This window comes from Neodiprion fabricii, chromosome 4 (assembly GCF_021155785.1).
Source record: "Neodiprion fabricii isolate iyNeoFabr1 chromosome 4, iyNeoFabr1.1, whole genome shotgun sequence".
Taxonomy (NCBI): Eukaryota; Metazoa; Arthropoda; class Insecta; order Hymenoptera; family Diprionidae; genus Neodiprion; species Neodiprion fabricii.
The window spans coordinates 35,559,390-35,576,501 of NC_060242.1; the positions used below are offsets into that span (position 1 = coordinate 35,559,390).

Consider the following 17,112-nt stretch of genomic DNA (forward strand, 5'->3'; position numbering starts at 1 on the left):
ATTACACAGGCGTCGCATTACCGGCACTAACCCAGCCATTAGCGCAAAAGCACTAAATATTTAACTGGCTTTCGTACACAATATATTTACCCTTCCCGGGTAAGGATTGTTACCATTATTTCAGAGGCAGGGAGCGTCTCTTGAACCCAGCGCGGTGGGACGGGCCGGTCCCAAAAGGTGCGACCCTCGGATCCCGGATTTGGATCCCAGATTTCTCCCTAACGCCTCGACGTTTCAATGAACCGATGCTAAATTAACTTCTCAGTGTTCTTCCGCCTCGGCTGACTCCACGATCTGTGACTGTGGTTGAACTCGCTTTCAAACAATGCCACGTGAATTCCTTAGTCGCCTTGTTCCAAGCTGCTTCCAAAATTTTTCTTTCTGATTCGTGGCTTGTTTTTGCGCTCCACGTGCTTTGTCGTTGAACATCGGATGACTTTCAAGTTTCGGGGCTCACTCATAATCGTTATCGAGCCGCCCGATCTTGTACTCAGACTTTAACCACGAATCTTGAGCTTCGCGGCAAGCTTATAAGATTTGTGCAAAGGGTAATTACGGTTTGAACATGACAAAGGTGGAAAGAGAAATTCCGCTTCTCCGTGTTCGTCGATTCGTCAAGGACGAAGAAATTTCTAGTAAATTTTCACCCGGACCTGGCAATAGAATGTGTGTTTTGAGTCTTACTCCCACCCCTCTCCTCCTCGTCGCCTTTTCAATCTCCTCCGAAAGCGTTCTTTATGACGAAAAAGATCACGGAGCCAATATTTTCTTACGACTCGTTCGGAATTCCCGCCGTTAAATGGCTTTCGCGTCGCGCGACCGCGGCGAGTCACGCGCGAGGAGATGCATTGTGGCCTCAAAGAAGAGAGACCGCTGCTATGTGTAATAAAGGGAGAGGGAGAGGGAGAGGGAGAGGGAGAGAGGAACACCGTTATCGAGAATCGCCCGACGGAACGGAGCGCAGAAAAGGTCCTCTTCGTCCCGTTTCTACGCCCCCTCAATTTTTCAGCCGATCGATGTATCGCCCGCCTCCTTTTCGTCCTCCTCCTCATCCTCCTTCGGTATATAAGAACCTGAATTTTTATTCGCTACATTCTACAACCTTCCGCAAAACCATTTCCCCACCCGTTCCCGCTTCTTCCCCACGACGGAATGAAAAAAATCAGGGGAAAAAAAAAAGAAAACATTTCTCTTAGTCACGCGTAAGCAGCGATTTCACTCTCGGTATATTCGTGCCAGGCCGCACATGTTTCACACCCAGAAATTTTCCTTAAAATCTCAGAATGGACTGCTTTCAAACGAAAGGGGAAGGAATCAAATCTCGTCTGGTTTATCCGGCCGGTTCTTTTGAGTTCTGAAATTGCGGAGAACGAAAGTGGAGGTCAAGCGAGTGTGCAGGCCGATAAAAAATAATCCATCTCATTCACGTTCATCGCTCATTAATTTCTGACACAAATGCAGATTCTGGAATTGAATAGCAATTTTTTAACCAAAATTTTATCGTGAATCATGTAACAGAGAATTTCAATGTTTTTGAATATCGCGGTTTTACTCAAAATTCTCAAGACATTTTCAGGTTTTTTTTTTTTTTTTCTTTCAATACACTGTTAATTTGTGATGATCGATCAATTGAAAAGTATAGCAAATTGAAAAATATAGCTTGTGACTGAATTCCCGAGTACTGATAACAACGGGATCAGCGAATGTTCCCATTCTCCCGATTGGTTCAACAATAAGTTAGTAAACTCGAAGTTGCAGAGTGGTTCGAGAACGTGTCCAGTCGGAAAGATTGAGAGCTGAAAAAGACGCGCGATATTAGTTTCAAGGAAAGTTCATCGGGGTCGTATTACACAGCAGCTGTGAAAGGTTGTCAGACTATCGGGATCGTTAAGTGAGCGAGTGCACACCTATCCATAGAATCTATAGGTAGAAGAATGTTGGAAATAAAGCTTCGCCGGGCGGCCGCCCGTAAACAATGGTTACTTGATAAAACACGTCAAATTATAAAGATATATCCTCCGTTGATGCCGCGAGTTCCGCACAATGTCTACCCGAGTAAATCTCGGTTCAGCTAAGAGGAAAATCGGGATTATTTTCACCTCTCAAACCATTTTCCATACGCGTCCCGGAGTCGGTATTAATGATATAATATTTCTTTGATTCGCCCCTAAGATTTGAAATATGCGCGGTTGTTGCTTCGCATCCCTGGAATAGGTGCCCCGTTCGTGGCTGCAGGTCGGGGATAAATTACGGTCTCCACCTATCATTTCCCCGACTCCTGCAGGAACATCGCGCCTCGCTTTGGTTGCTCAAACGAGAAATAGACTCCCGAGTCAGTCGGTCGTATCCGACTTCCGCAAAACTACCTGATTGAGTTTCTTTCCGACTACCTGCAATGCGCTTCGGTGGCATGCCGGCAAGGCAGCTTTCGCCTCTCGTGCCGCGATTACGTATATATTATTATTATTATTATTATTATTATTATAATATATACATATATTTATACATCTTCATCCCTGTTAATATTTTCGCTACTGCAGGGACTCGTTTATTTACCTATTTATTCCTTTCCGCTCTCGCTTCGTGATGAGATAAATTACCGGATGGAAGAAAAAGCGAGAGGATGAAGAAGGAGGAAATAACTCCCCTCGTAAAATATCTCAGCACCCACTCGACCCCCAGTCATTGTGTCGTTTCCTCGACTGCTTGTTCACATTTCATCGATCGACTAAATTTGTTTATTTATTTATCTCTTCCGTTTCCCCTCCTCATCCTGTTTGCAGGCGGTTTCATTATGCCGAGGAGTTCGGATTTTTTTTTTTGAATGATATTTCGTAACGACCTCTGTCGAATCCCGATCTTATACGCGATCATATTCAAAAGCCTTATCCACTTGCCTCGGAACGCAGACGACGAAACTACGTTACCAAAAATCCGACCGAAAGCCGCCTCGTCAGCTTTACAATTCTACGTGCTTTTGAAGAAAAATTCACTGCGCAAACGAATCGGATTTTTCGCCAAGTTTTTCGTCATCGCACGAGTGAATCTTTTCGAGCTTCAGCATTTTTTGAGATATTGTAGAACAGGTGGAACAGTGCAAATTAAATTCACCGTACATACACTGAGAAAAATTTCATTTGTTACAGTAACTAGAAAAGTTCAGTAAAACAGATATCGTTAAAAAAACTGTTTGAATATTGTTGGAATTACGAAAAACGAGGTACGCCTAACCATTTTGCGCTATCGTCGATCCTTTTTTGGCAATTGCAACGCAAAATCAGTTTCTTCGGTTTACTCTACTTTCTTAGTTAAACAAGGCTTCAACGTCAATTTATTGTTCCACAAGCATTAAATTTTCGCAACAGTTGCAAGAAAATCTAGTAACAGTGATCGTAATGAGAAAGAATAGTAACGGATACTAAACTTTTCGGTAACAGATAGAAAACTCATTTTCATTGTTTACCTAGAACCATATTTTTCGATTGAGGTAAAAAATGAAAATATTTAAAGACCGAGCGGTAACCGGAACTAAAAATTTCTCTCAGCGTATGTATATACAGTTTGGCGATACAGATTCCAGCGGTTTTAAGATCGGTTTGAAATTCATTATCAAGCCCGAGATATTTCTCGTTGGAAATACCTTCGAAGCGTTATTAATTTCCATCGTTGGAAATTACACAGAGAGCCCGACCCTCGATTATATCGAGTTCCCCTGCTACGGGAAAGTGCGACGCGCGTGTTTGTGTGCGTGTGTCTGGAAGCGTAGCGAGCTGTCAGGTAGATACTAAGTAAGCAGAATCAAGGAAACCAAACACTCGAATGCTCGGACAGCAAAACACTTATCTCTAACGCCGCGGCTGTCAGTCGCTCGGTCAACTTATAGCTGTATCGCTTTCCCTTCATCCCCTGCGAGTTTAATATATAATTGTTGCGAAAAGAATTACGCGGGATTTTACGGGAATCGTCGCGACGAGCAATCGTAAGCGAAATACATTCTCCGGATCTGACCGACGATTTTTCGATCAAATTTTGACGGCACTTTTATTCGAGGTTTTTGTTGCAGAGAATTGTTCCGTGTAAATATGTGTGTGTGTGTGTGTGTGTGTGTGTGTGTGTGTGTGTACACATATGTGTGTTTTACCTCTTACAGCAAATCGTCCGGGAGCGAGCCAGCGAGAGTCGTACGATGTACTAAAGAAAGAACGTTTATAGTTCTAGTGGGAAATAAGGTATGAAAAATATTAGAAAATTATCTTTAACGATTGCAGTTATGGTTTTGAACGGTAAGTGGCTCGAATGTACAAAGCCAATATGCGTTTGAACAAGACTTCACCGGCACTTTTCCCCTTTCATTACCAGCCTCTCAAACTTCAGCGGCTCTTCTAAAATTGCAACAAACTGACGAATCGGAGGAAAGGGGGAAACTTTATGAAGGATAACTGCAGCGCGCATCGTTCTTTCTTCCTCTGATCCGAAATTCCGTCTTTAGCACCAGTTGAGCGGATCGAGTTTCAGAATTTATACAAAGGGAGAACCGAACACCCGAACAGAGAACAACTAAGGTCGCAAGGTAAGGAATGCTACGAATAAGAACACGAGTGAGAATTGCTCACCTCGAAAATTTGTCGAAACGAAATTCTGTCGCACAATTACAGGTACTTGTCAAGGTTGACCGAGAGGCGAGGATTCACGGCTACAAGACAATTCTGTCGAGACGGACGAACTCGGTATATCATCTGTATAATCAGTCGTTTACGCTGATTTCATTCAAGTACAACTCGATTCCCTCAATCAGGCTGAATTTCATTCACTGCGAGGACGCTGTTTCTTGACTCTGTCCTTTGTTTTCCCTATTCGAGAAGCGGGCGATACACAAATTGAAACTAAGGTGATCCAAGCACTCGTCAGCGATCATGTATCACTGCGTGAATTGCGTATGTTACACATACTTACACCTGCAAGGCACAACGCGAAGGAGGTTAAGCCTTTATTATTAGCTTTTATAGGAGGACAAAGAAGAGGATGGCGAGCGAACACGCCAGAGTAAACAGGGGCTAATCTTATCGCAGAGCAAGCAGAGACTGATGAAAAATATTTGTAGTAATAACTGCGGCGAGTTTTGGAGAAGGAGTTGACGATGTTTCTCTCGTTACATCGCGTAAGTTTTGAGTTTCCACTCGTGAAACTGCCGTTGGAACGCGTACCTTTGATGGTATCGATCATTTTGAGGATTCGTTTCGTCAACGCAGCGATATTTTCCCGGTCTGTTCACGGTGGCTGCCGCTGGTTCCACGATGTGAAGTAAGTGCAGGTAATCTCTTCAAGAAGAAGAAATAGAAGAAGAAGAAGAAGAAGAAGAAGATCCTCTTACGCGATCATGTATCCCGCGTTTCACGGCATTGCCTCGACTCCTTTTACCAGAAGCGAACCGTCGACAAAAGGGAGAAATAAAGAAATAAAGAAGCAAAGAAATAGAATAAAGAAACGAACAACGACCTGCAGCTCGGGTGGAACGTGGAACGCGGGCTGAAAACTTGACGTTTACTAACTCACCCCAACTTTTCATATTACGCGCAAGAAGCAATCGAGCGACGAACGAACCCCGGAGAAGAAAGGGAAAATTTAAGATTGCCAAACGAGAGTCATTTGTCTGTTTGCTGCAAGCTTGTATAAAACCGCGAGGCCTTGAAAAAACACTTTGCAGCCTGGGCGGGGATCTCGTGCCGTTGATTTTCCGCACTAGCGGGTAAAGCGTGCGACTTTGTCTTGAGTTCGTATAAAACAACAACCGTAGCTGCACGTTAATCCGGCGGATCGTAACAGCGACTGTTGGGATCGAAGGAAGGAATATACCGAAGCACAAAACCTTCCACGTAACATTGCATCGCGGCACAGTGCGTTTGATCAGCTAATAGCAGTAGAATTCTTTGAGAGGAAGAAAAGGTCTGCGGATAAAAACGGCAAGAAGAAGAAAAATAGGAAGGAAAAAATATACGCGAAACATAACGAAAGCGGGGTAAAACGAGACCGAGCTTTCTTCGAAGGGAGGCCCGTCCACTTCGCAGAGAGAAAATGATATACGAGGGTGAAGGTGAAAGGCGAAAGGCTACGACTACGCGACTTTGCTCGTACACACCATTTCACACGATATGAATTTCGGAACCTAAAAGCTATTTCAACGGACATGGCGGCACTTTTTGCTACGAGTTTCGTACGACGAGGTCGAAACTGACGAATTGAAAGACACCGTGGAATCCATCAGTAAATAAAATTAATTCCAACGACTAATTTCGCAGAGAGAAACGTCGAAGGAGGAGGAGGAAAGTTACAGAGGAAGAGAGAGTAATGGAGGGGTCAGTCGGGGTTCTTTGCCGAGGTCCAAAGGGTCACCACCGACCGACTCTCCGCCTTCGCCTCGAAGCTCCTGCACGCTTCTATAGACGAGGACTTTTCTATGGCCTCTGCTCAGTCACCGCTGGTCCTCCTTTCACGTATTACATACTCTCGTCGCCCGCCGCCCCTGCACCACGAGCAGCAGCAGCACCAGAAGCCAGCCACCCCTTCAACTTTACTTTAAACTTTTTCATTTCAAGTCTTCGTGCCATTTATACCTACCGGCTCTCCCGAGAGCTAGGTCCCCACTTTTCATCCTCTGTTAAACCCCTTTGCCATCTGACCCGCGCAGCACAAAACCGTTTCAGCTAATGCCGCTCTCTCTCTCTCTCCCGAGTCACAAACTTTGTCGCCTTATTCGGCGGACTTCGCCAGTTGGAGCCGCTATCTGCCCGTGACGGTGCAGTCTCACTCTATTTGCACTTTCTTTTCCACTCCCCCCCACCCTGCGCGCGTACTACCGATAAGGAAAGAAAGACGTATCGACTCGATTCGCGAAACTGATATGGTGAAGAAAATTTTCTCTCTTTCTCTCTCTCTGACCTTGTTCACTTTTTAATCAACGTAAAACACGTAGCGGAAAAATTTGATCAAATGAAAACGAACCGATGATATAATTTCACCCCCTAGAAGACGCGAGTCTCTCTCGTATGCTTGGCTTCGTTCAAAACGGTGGCGAAAGAAGTGCCGCGCTGAAAAGTTTGACGGGGTTTTTTGCTTTTCAAATTTTTTACGCCCCGTCGTGTGTACGTACCTCATGCCGATCTTCACGGTTCTGTACGTATACCCCATCGGTTTTCCGTAAGTTTAGGAAACTTTTCTTCTTTCCAACTTCTTTATTTTTTTTGTTTTTATTTATTTATTTATTTTTTTTTTTGCTCTATTCATCGAAACCGAAGCCTTGCACAAAAGAGGACCGTATATAAGACACGACGCGATTATTTGACGAAACAAACTCTCTGCAATATACAAAATACACGTTATTCATCTTTCCGATAAGTGGGAAGAAATCCTGGAGGTATTTCCTTGGTTGTGCAACGCGATTATCCACTGCGGGTAATCCAATAGATACAGGAGATAATCTAATTGATCCGGGTTATCCTGGTGGTACTATACAGCCGTATTTATCCGGTGATCCCGGTACGACTCGATTACAGAGAGATCCCTGGTATTTTCTCAGCGAACGGTGAAGAAGGAGGAGGGATGAAAAGAGTAGTTAACGGCGCAGACAGCGCGCCGAGACAACTTCAAGATCTAACGAAGTGATACAACCCCTGCAGCGAGATGCGAACAAGCTCAAGGGAAAAAGTCGCCAAGAGTATTGGCACTAACTTAAATTTATCGATGGTGGTGAGGCGGGTCTGCTTAGCTCGTTGTCACTCTAACTCGGTGAAATTTGGCCGCCGTTGATTTTCAAATAGACGGATTCCGAATCGATTTACAAAATTTAAACAACTCGCTAGTCGTGAGCAATGCTCGGTGTAACGGTTTCCAAATTATTTACGGTCATATAATCGTATTCAGCGGATTCCAGGCTGTAAAAAATGGCGAGTCGAGTTAGCGATATGTTTCAGGATTCGAGATGAAGGGGATTAAGAATGAGAAATTGGCAACGCGATTGAATATAATTTATGTATATTACGGTGTCCGTTATTTACAGTGTTTACAATTTTTTTTTTCTGGCGCACCCGCCGAACCAAATTTAAATAATTGAAAAACAATTCTCTGATGTATTCAGATATTTATTCCAAGTTTAACCCGTGCCTATAAAAGGGTGGATTTCCCCATTTCAAATACACATGTTTCGGACACATTCTCAGTATATATTTTATTACAAGAGTAATAATACTCAAACAAAACTGTAACCGCGAGGTGATAGTGAGCATTAATGCTACTATCAGAGAAAAAATTTGCATCATCACACCAGGTAATCTAGACAAATTGCACTTTCACTAAATGGAAAAAAGTTAGATTTCGAGGGTGTGCAATTCGTCGAGATTGGATGGTATGACGATGTGAATATTTTCTCAGATATCAGCACCGATGCCCACTAAAATCTCGCAGTTATAGATTTTTTGGAACATCGTTACTCTTACAATAAAATAGATTAGAAAATATTGTAGAATTCTTTTTCAATTATTTAAGGTTGAAGATCGTCAACACCCTAAATAACGGACACCCTGATGTACATACATTTTATATCTACGCGCATAGATGCATGTACGGTCAAATCACGCAACGACTATCATCAGCAGCAGTAGCAACTGTAATACGCAGGGGCAGGAAATTGTATGAACGCTGTATCACGCGAGGTGTGCGCAATTTATTCAGTATAGCCGTGTGGCAGGAAATTGCGGATAAACGGTGAGCGAAATGTAGAGTGAAGTAAATTAACACTGTGCAAGAGAAAAAAATAAAGAAAAAATAATTCAAAAATGATAAAAAAAAATTTCTCAGCCATAATATACTTATCTGCGTGAAACTCCGCCCCGGGCGGCTGGGATTTGAAATAGTCTTTACGTACTGCGAGGGGCGGATAAGAAGGGGTGGGAAGAGGAGATCAGCCGGGGTTGCCGTCATTAGCGCGAGTCGCGACGGACTTATAAGCTGCATCCCTTAAACAACTTTTGCTCTGTAGAGAAGCCCGCGCGCACTTAGCGCTGTGTATTTTAAGCTGGGACAAAGAGAAGGAGAGAGAAAGAGGACGGAAGGGGGGATGGGAGAAAAGGGAGGAAAAGAGAGCCCGATATTTTTCCCCCTACTACCCCGTAGAAGAATAACGTCGAAATATGGCGTATCTGTATCGCGGTCTGCGGTACGTGGGCGCAATGAAAACCACTCGAGACCCCTCGACTACGCATCGGTACATTTAATACCACCCACTAGTCGGCGCGAGAGGAGGAAGTCAAGGGTGCGGGGGAAAAAGGATAAAGGAACGGCACGGATGAGGGGGGTGGAGAAGAGGGACGCGAATGTGAAAAGTGAAATTCCCGACTTACGAGTACACCGCAACGACGATTTACATGCCGAGACTGCGACGTGAAAATTCGCTAATAATGCGACACTGACGCGACTTGTATAATTTCTCTACAACGGTTATTTTTTTTATTTTTTTTTTTTTTTTTTTTTTCTTACCGCGGCGGAGAGTGAAAAATTTTTCAATTATATTTCGACCGGTAGGCACGATGGAAGTTTGTTATATACGGACAGAAAAACTCGTTGTAATCACAGAAGCGCACATCAGGCGAGTGCGAGAATTTGGAACTGTACGTTAAGGGTAGCTGGTTTTTTTTTTTTTTTTCCTCCAAGATACAAGCGCGCCGAAGAGGAAGAAAGGAAAAATTCATGTCTGTGGTAAAGTTTTACACCCTTGCCGGCTGGCTGAGCCTTACCATACAGCAGCATCAGCGGCAGAGGGTTGCTACCCACTCCAGCGTACAGAAAAAAACCACCCTTGCATAACCATAGCGAGGCGACGTACTCGCAGTTGAAAGACCAACGCCGACCGCCCCTGTCTGTATTTTTGTTTTTCTCGCAAAAGGGTTTCATCCTCGCGAGTAGAGACAAAATCAGCGCAGATTGAAAGCTGTGATTTTTGCATTCAAGGATCTTCCCTCGCCCTCCTTTGCCGATGAAAGATTCGCCTAGCTTTTGATTTTCAGGGACAATTTATAAATCCGATTCTCGGGTCGAGTCATTCAATTGCAAATCTATTATTCAGCGATTTGAACTTGCAAATTCTTGAGTCTTTGAAAAAATTTGATTCATTCATCTTTCTGCGATATTTTACAAAAGCATTTTCAAAGCAATAAACAGAAGTCGTAAGATTACCCGTGATTCTTGAGTTGTAACTGTGAAAGATCTCTTCGACAGGGTGTCTAATTTTTTCGGCGACTAGGAAATCAGGACAAAATAAAAAAATTTTCATCGCCTTTTTGACGATCCACAACTGCTTTGGCAAAATTTAAATGTGATTTTTCAAATATTTAGAGTATAGCAAGCAGCATTAACATTGACATTAACGTCTCGATTTTTTTTTATTTATCGTCATAAATATTGCTACCACAACGCTGAAGCGAGAAATTTATGGAATACTTGTTTTTCTTTTTATTAAAATTAGGAATAACAAACAATACAGTGTTTTTGAAAAACAAAAAATGTAAACGAGTATCAATACTTTGTATATTCTGTGTTACCGATTAACCTAAAAATAAAATTTTCAGGTTCATTAGTAGAACTTCATGACATTTTATGACTCTTCAAGGGTTGCATTGAATTTCATGACATTTAAGAATTTTCAGGTTATTTCAGGTCGTTAGACACCCTGTTCAACGCACGTCGTTGTAACATCAATATGACAAATTACCGTCAACACAAGATGCGGCAACTTTGAATCGCGTCGCGTTGTTATACGATTCGAGAAATTACAGCTAAAAACCGTCACGTGAGGAAACTGACTCGAGGGTAGGAGGAAATAACGAGGCACATTTATGCAAACGAGGATACAGTTGGTTACGCTAACGTTAGCAGAATGAAAAAAAAAAAAAAAAAAAAAACACACAAAAAAACCACCAAGTATTCACTCGCTCGTGGACCGAATCGGCTAAAGAAGATATATAAGCGCAATCTGGTTTTTCCCATTTCCCTTTTTCAATTGCTAATTAATAATGTACGTGTGCCTTGTGCCTGCGTATGCGCAACAGTTGAAGAACGAAAACAACCCCTGCTTTATTTACTCACGCAATATGCGCGCCCCGTACCGTCAACGATTATAAATCGCCATTACAATAAAGCCTGCGTGGGTATGCGTTTAACCGTAATATACGCGTTTACCGTACCCAGCAGCAACAGCAACAGCAGCAACAGCAACAGCAGTGCACTGTGGATGATAGAAATACCTGAATCCCCTTAATTAGCGGTAGCTACGACGAGTCGCTATTGCCAATCGCACAAAGCCACGTTCTTCCACGCAGTCTACTCTTCACCTCCGCCTCCCTCCCCGCCCCCTCACGCCACCTCTTTCCCCCTCCCCAGCTTGTCTCTCGTCTCTCATAACTCAAGACTCTCTAACTTTAATTGAATTTAAATTGAATTTAAAATATTAATATTTCTCTACATTACAGTTATTACGTCTACCTCCCGCTATCAGGACTACCGCCGCCGGTTCTGTCTGTCCGTTTTTTTTTTTTTTTTTAAATCTTCATTTTATTTTTTTATTTATTTTTTTTTTTTGAGCCGTAGTAGCGGCACCAGGAGCAGTAGCTTCACAGCCTCGTTGAATTAGTTAGTTAATTAATTAATTAATTAATTAAGTGTATCTCTAAACACCTGTTACGTATACAATACGGGCGTCGCACGCTGAATGTTGATACACACTTTTAGATTAGCTATGTATACAGATAACGTCGGGTTACTATTCATGGTTCGCAGACGGATCGGATCTCGAATCGGTGGTAACGAGATTAAGAATAAGATTCGCACGATCTATCTCTGCGTCGGAAATATATAACCGTGTAACGTTGGTAAGATTGTAAAAAATTTTTTTTTTTTCTACACTCAGCAGTCAGGATCAGAGCCAGCTTTTCCGGCTAAAATTGCCACCCGCAGATTTAAGACCGTTGGGAAAAAGGACTGACAAGTGAAAATGGTGGGTGTGGGAGAAAGAGTCAGAGAACGGAGAAAAAGCAAGAGAAAAAACTTAAAATGAAAGTAAAAAATGGAAAAAAATGAAAAAAGAAAATAAAACTAAAATTATATATAGAGGGGTCGCGTTAGAGTTGGGATTAAACCGAGTAGCGCGGGGCGAGCGTAGCTTTAAAAAGATAATTTGGTTCTAGGTAGTCGTCGGTTGAGCAATACCAGAAGCATAGAAGCGGTTGTAGCACATCAACGGTAATAACTCCGACCGTGTATATTACGTTTAAATTCATGGCTAAGCAAACAGCTGGCTGAGTTTGCGGAAGTTCGCAAGTCCGGACGGACGGGCAACGAGGCGGAGCAGTTATAGTGCCGGGCCTTTCGAGTTGACCCCTCAAGGCACTTTCAGTATTTGCTTTGACTCAAAGTTACCGCTAAGTTAGTTACTATTACCAGTTACCGTTTGATCCAGATTTGCAGGTGTATCCAACCGCCCGTCTGTCTTACGAACGGCGCTTCTGCTGCTGTTGCTGTTGCTGCTGCTGCTGCTCCTTACGCACCACCGTATTTTCGGGTCCTGTGGTTCGGGGGTCGACCGCGGTTTCGGATAACTTCGATAACGTTACGGATTCTCTAAACGGAATTTCCCGCACTCTGATGCGTTTCAGCCACTCGCCCTACCCAACTTTGTCTCGAGGAAGTTCAAGCCCAAAACCGTAATTCAGGTGCCTCGGTAGGTACTTATCAATTACCCTTCCTCATAATCACGTTATAACCTCCCTGCTTTCTCAGTTGTCATTGAAACCAGATATCACGGCGGAATTAACACGTTTGAAGTATCGCTCGGGTCCGAGGATAACTTTGCAAACATCGGCGAACGCTCCCTCGATTTATACCTATTTCTCTTCGGCTAGAAATTTCCCGGTGCCGATGTTGTACGGAGTTGGACGCGCGCGAAGGACGCTAAGCGGCTTGTTTGTTCGGAAAGGATTAAAACGATGCATATGTGGCAAAATCGCGTACTTCAACTACATAGGTACACGAAGAGAATAATTACACCGAAAGGGGGAATATTAACGTCGCAGCGATAGTTTCCTGCGGCCAGGGGCTGACCATAAAGAGTGTATGGGGGTATGGTACGGTGCTCGGCATGGCATGGATTGATTATCCCCGTAACCATTTTGTTACAAGCACATATTCCGACCCAAGGACCCGACCCTTCACCGATGCTCGACGGTCCTCCGACCGCGGTGAAATAGTTGGTAAAATTTGTAACGCGAACGTAACGGTGCGCCGCATCGTTGGTTCCCGCACAGTTGCTCAAGTAATAAACTTTTGACGAGGCTAAAGCTTGCCGGGCGAGAACCGTAATGAAAATTGACACTAACGGGTATTGTTTCTGGTTCGATTTCCAACGATCCGAACGAGCATTTCCCGCAATATAAACCCCCGGCTTCGAAACTTTTACGCGTTGTTACCCACAAACAACACAATGTTGTGCAGCACCGCGCTATTCCTCTCTTATATCGCACCCCAAATCGTGTAAAAGGAAATTCGGACTCGGTCCGGCTACTTCGTTGGTTACTGGCTCGGGTCCCGATCGTGACACGCAACCTTCGATCGAAGCCTGCCACTCCAGGCGAGACACCGCAAACGGATCACCGAATTACCATCGCTGAATAGTATTCACAGGATTTCCATGTTATTCGAATATTCCGGCAGCGTTGGCAAGCTGCAATTCTAACGAATATTGGAGCGTCCAGGTTTAATCCCCTTTAGGGCCAGGCGCTCTGACTGTCTGATGAAAACCAATATTACGATGCAGCTACAATTTGCAAGCGTTAATACTGAATAATTGATACGACGGTTCGCAGAATCGTTCCCATAACCAACAATCACGGATAGATATTTTGAGTCATCGTGTTTATATCTACCAAACGGATCGTTCCACCGCTTCGTGAATCGTTGCTCGATTCGGCTCAATTGAATTCCGCGGCCAAGTGACAATGGGCAAGTTTCGGTTGCTTGTGTCGCAAATTCGATACACCGTCCCATTTCGACGATTGAAGCGACTAAGTTTAATTCGACGCTGATGTTGACGTTCCGGCAAACCCACAGCAAGTGTCTCTTCAAATGCCCCGGCAAACGAGCCGAAGGACTCTGATTTCTCCCGCATTCAACCCGAACCGCCGCCGTCAGTCGTTTCTCATTAGCGCGTGAAATGCGAACGGGGGTTGGCCATTCGCAACCTGCACCCTCCCCCGCCCCGCATTCACATTGATTTCCAATCAATCCAAAACTATCCTCAACGGATCAGGATAAAAGTGCCCGCGGGATAAGTGAACCGACCAATACGTGCCACCTGGCGTTATCGGCGTTATTTTTGTCAGTGAATGTATTTTTTATCTTGATTTGATGTTGAGTCGACGAGCGTGACGATGATTGGGGAAATAAAAATGTTGCAAAAATAAATAAAAAAAACCTGGGATAAATCTGGCAAGTGTAATTTGAGGGATCGAATGATTTACTACGTGTGGAATATCGATCGTTGTTCGCTCGCGGATCGGGGTTCATTGCCGCCGTTAACGTTTTGCTCCGGAGTGAAACGCGCGTTGTACCCTGAGGGAATCCTGGGAATTCCCGTGATTCAATCATTCAATTGTTTCTGGCATCGCTCGTCGACCGATCAGCGTTGCGGTCGTCAATCAATGCTTTCAAATTGATTTTCTGTACATCGAGTTCCGCGTTTAACTGAACTGCGGTAGGTATTACAGACTTACCTGATTTTTTCCTTTCAATACCAGGACGTTGGTCACTCTGCCGAACGGTATACCAAGGTGAACAATTTCCGCCTCCGTCACCTCGTTTGGGATGTTTCTGATATGGATAACCCTCGATGGCTTTCCATTGTGACTTTTGTCGAGCTTGGCCTGAAACAGAAACCGTTCGAAATGAGCATTCGCAAGCTTTTAACCAGTACAAATTAATTCTCGCCAGTCAAGTATAGACGTCGCATTCGAGTGGAAGCATAGTAGAAACACAAAGGGTACGGTTTTAGGAGTTTTCTTTGAACTCTCGTTACCAGCCGAACCCTTTCGGTTCGTCAAAACGATAGCCTGTTAACCTCTCTAAATGCTAGAGAAATTTTTATTGCTAATACAATATCCTTTTCCACGTAAAAAAAGAGAAAGGTTAAACAATATCAAACAGAATATCCTCACCTCATCAACTGTTAACAACCTCCCTCCTACGTTTAGAAGTTAAAGTTTTTAAAAATTTTTGTAACAACAGACGAAACACTTTCAACCATTGCACTACTCGCAACTTCTAACGCCGTCCTTGTATAACGTATAAAATAAAACTTGAGAGTAAAATCCAAATACCAAATTTATTCATCGACAGACAGAAAAAATCGAGCAAATAATTCACACCAAATTAAGTTGGCGAGCGAAGCGCGTGCACGAATCACAGCAAATACGCTGTGAAGACGAGCAACAGCAACGAACCGCTATACGCCTCTCTCAATAATTTATTCCGGATATTATTCAGCATGATCGGCCATTTGTTGATCGAAAATTTATGCAAGAAGTTTCATCAACCGCCCCGTATAATCTCACCGTATTTATTTTACGCGACAAAATTTCCGGATGCGATCATTTGTTCGATATAAAATAAATAGAATAAATATATGCATGTATATATCGCCCACGTATACACACATAGACGCGGGAGGGATATTTTTTACCCGTCGTTTTCTCGACGCGGCGTTAATTTGAAAAATCTCTTTCCCCGGTGCGCCTCGGAGCCGAGAGGATGGAAAGGGAGAACGAGAGAGCAGCAGCCCGACTGATAAGGATTTAGTAATATTTTGTCACTCGGGAGGCCAATAGGATGGGTATAGGTACCAGGGGTGAATTATATATCCTCCCCCATCGCCGGGATTATCCTATCGGAGCAGAACCCTTCGTATATTTAAATCGAAGCCCGGGCAGGAGCCCGAGGCAGAGTTTTCAATCACGCCTCAATCTAGTCAGCTCCACTCACAGAGTCATTCCCCTCAACGTATAGCCAGTCATTCAGTCATTCAGTCAGTCAGGCAGGCAGACGGGCGTTTCCAACCCCCGTATTCCATTCCGCCCCGCACCCTCGTCGTGTCCGAGGAGCCACTCCGTCGATCGGAGCCTCTTAAAACCGTTGTTGAGGTTTAAGCGAGTTTAACTGATCGGAAAACGCGCGTTCCTTACACCGAGATAAGAAGAATCCGGGTCGCCGCGACGCTTCTGGTGTGTGTATACCTATACCCAACGGCACCCTAATTCGAGGGGAAGATTCGGCGGGACGGTGATATATATACACCGGTGAATAGTCGATCCTCCCTCGAGTTTCAGCCTTCCCTCCCCAATTCTTTTTTCCTTTCCTTGCAGCTCCTCCCTCCCTCCCTCCCTCTCGCCCCCTGAAACGCGAAGGCGAATATAACTTCTCGCTAACAATCCCCGATCGTTGCAAAGTATCAATTTGTAGAAAATATGTGTTTCAGGAAAGAGAAGAGAGAAGGAGAGATTGCAAAAAAAAAAAAAAAAAATTGGAAACGTGCGAGAGGTAATCCAGTCTCCTTTGACAACGACACGTTATAAATGTCTTGTTTCATTGGATCGGCGAGAAAATTTTCAGCCAACTTTTACTATATGCGTCGCCGAGGGAGTAGAAAGGAACGAAGTGGAAGGAGGAAGGCTCTTCGGGTGGACAATATTCAAGACGCCTCTTCCTCACCCTCAGCCACCCGGCGGAGGCGTTATCAACGTCGGGGGCGAAGAAAGGATGTAGCGACACAGATTCAAAAATCGTTTACAGGGGTGTTGGTGAGCGTCTCGTACGTATACCTGTACAGGCCTTGGTATCTGCGGGAAGACGGTTTTAGACTCGAGGTGGCGCGCGCCAAAGCCATTTTATTACAAACTACCCTCTATAAATCTTCCTCTTGCCGGGGCTCGTCCGAGCGCAAAAAGGCGACAGGAAAATGGACATCTTTGACGGGGCTAAGCGCTGACACGACCCCGGACGGTCAGGGGTCGAGGGTGTGGG

General features: G+C 44.1%; 1 protein-coding gene across 8 annotated transcripts in view; it reads right to left on the reverse strand.

Moving 5' to 3' along the window:
- LOC124181005 (polypyrimidine tract-binding protein 1) overlaps window positions 1-17,112 on the reverse strand; it is a 346,021-nt gene that overhangs the window by 43,895 nt on the left and 285,014 nt on the right. For all 8 annotated transcript variants that reach the window (XM_046567062.1, XM_046567061.1, XM_046567057.1 and 5 more), the window contains one exon: window positions 14,811-14,960. In XM_046567062.1, coding sequence (XP_046423018.1) covers window positions 14,811-14,960 — 150 coding nt within the window. The remainder of the gene's footprint in view (window positions 1-14,810; window positions 14,961-17,112) is intronic.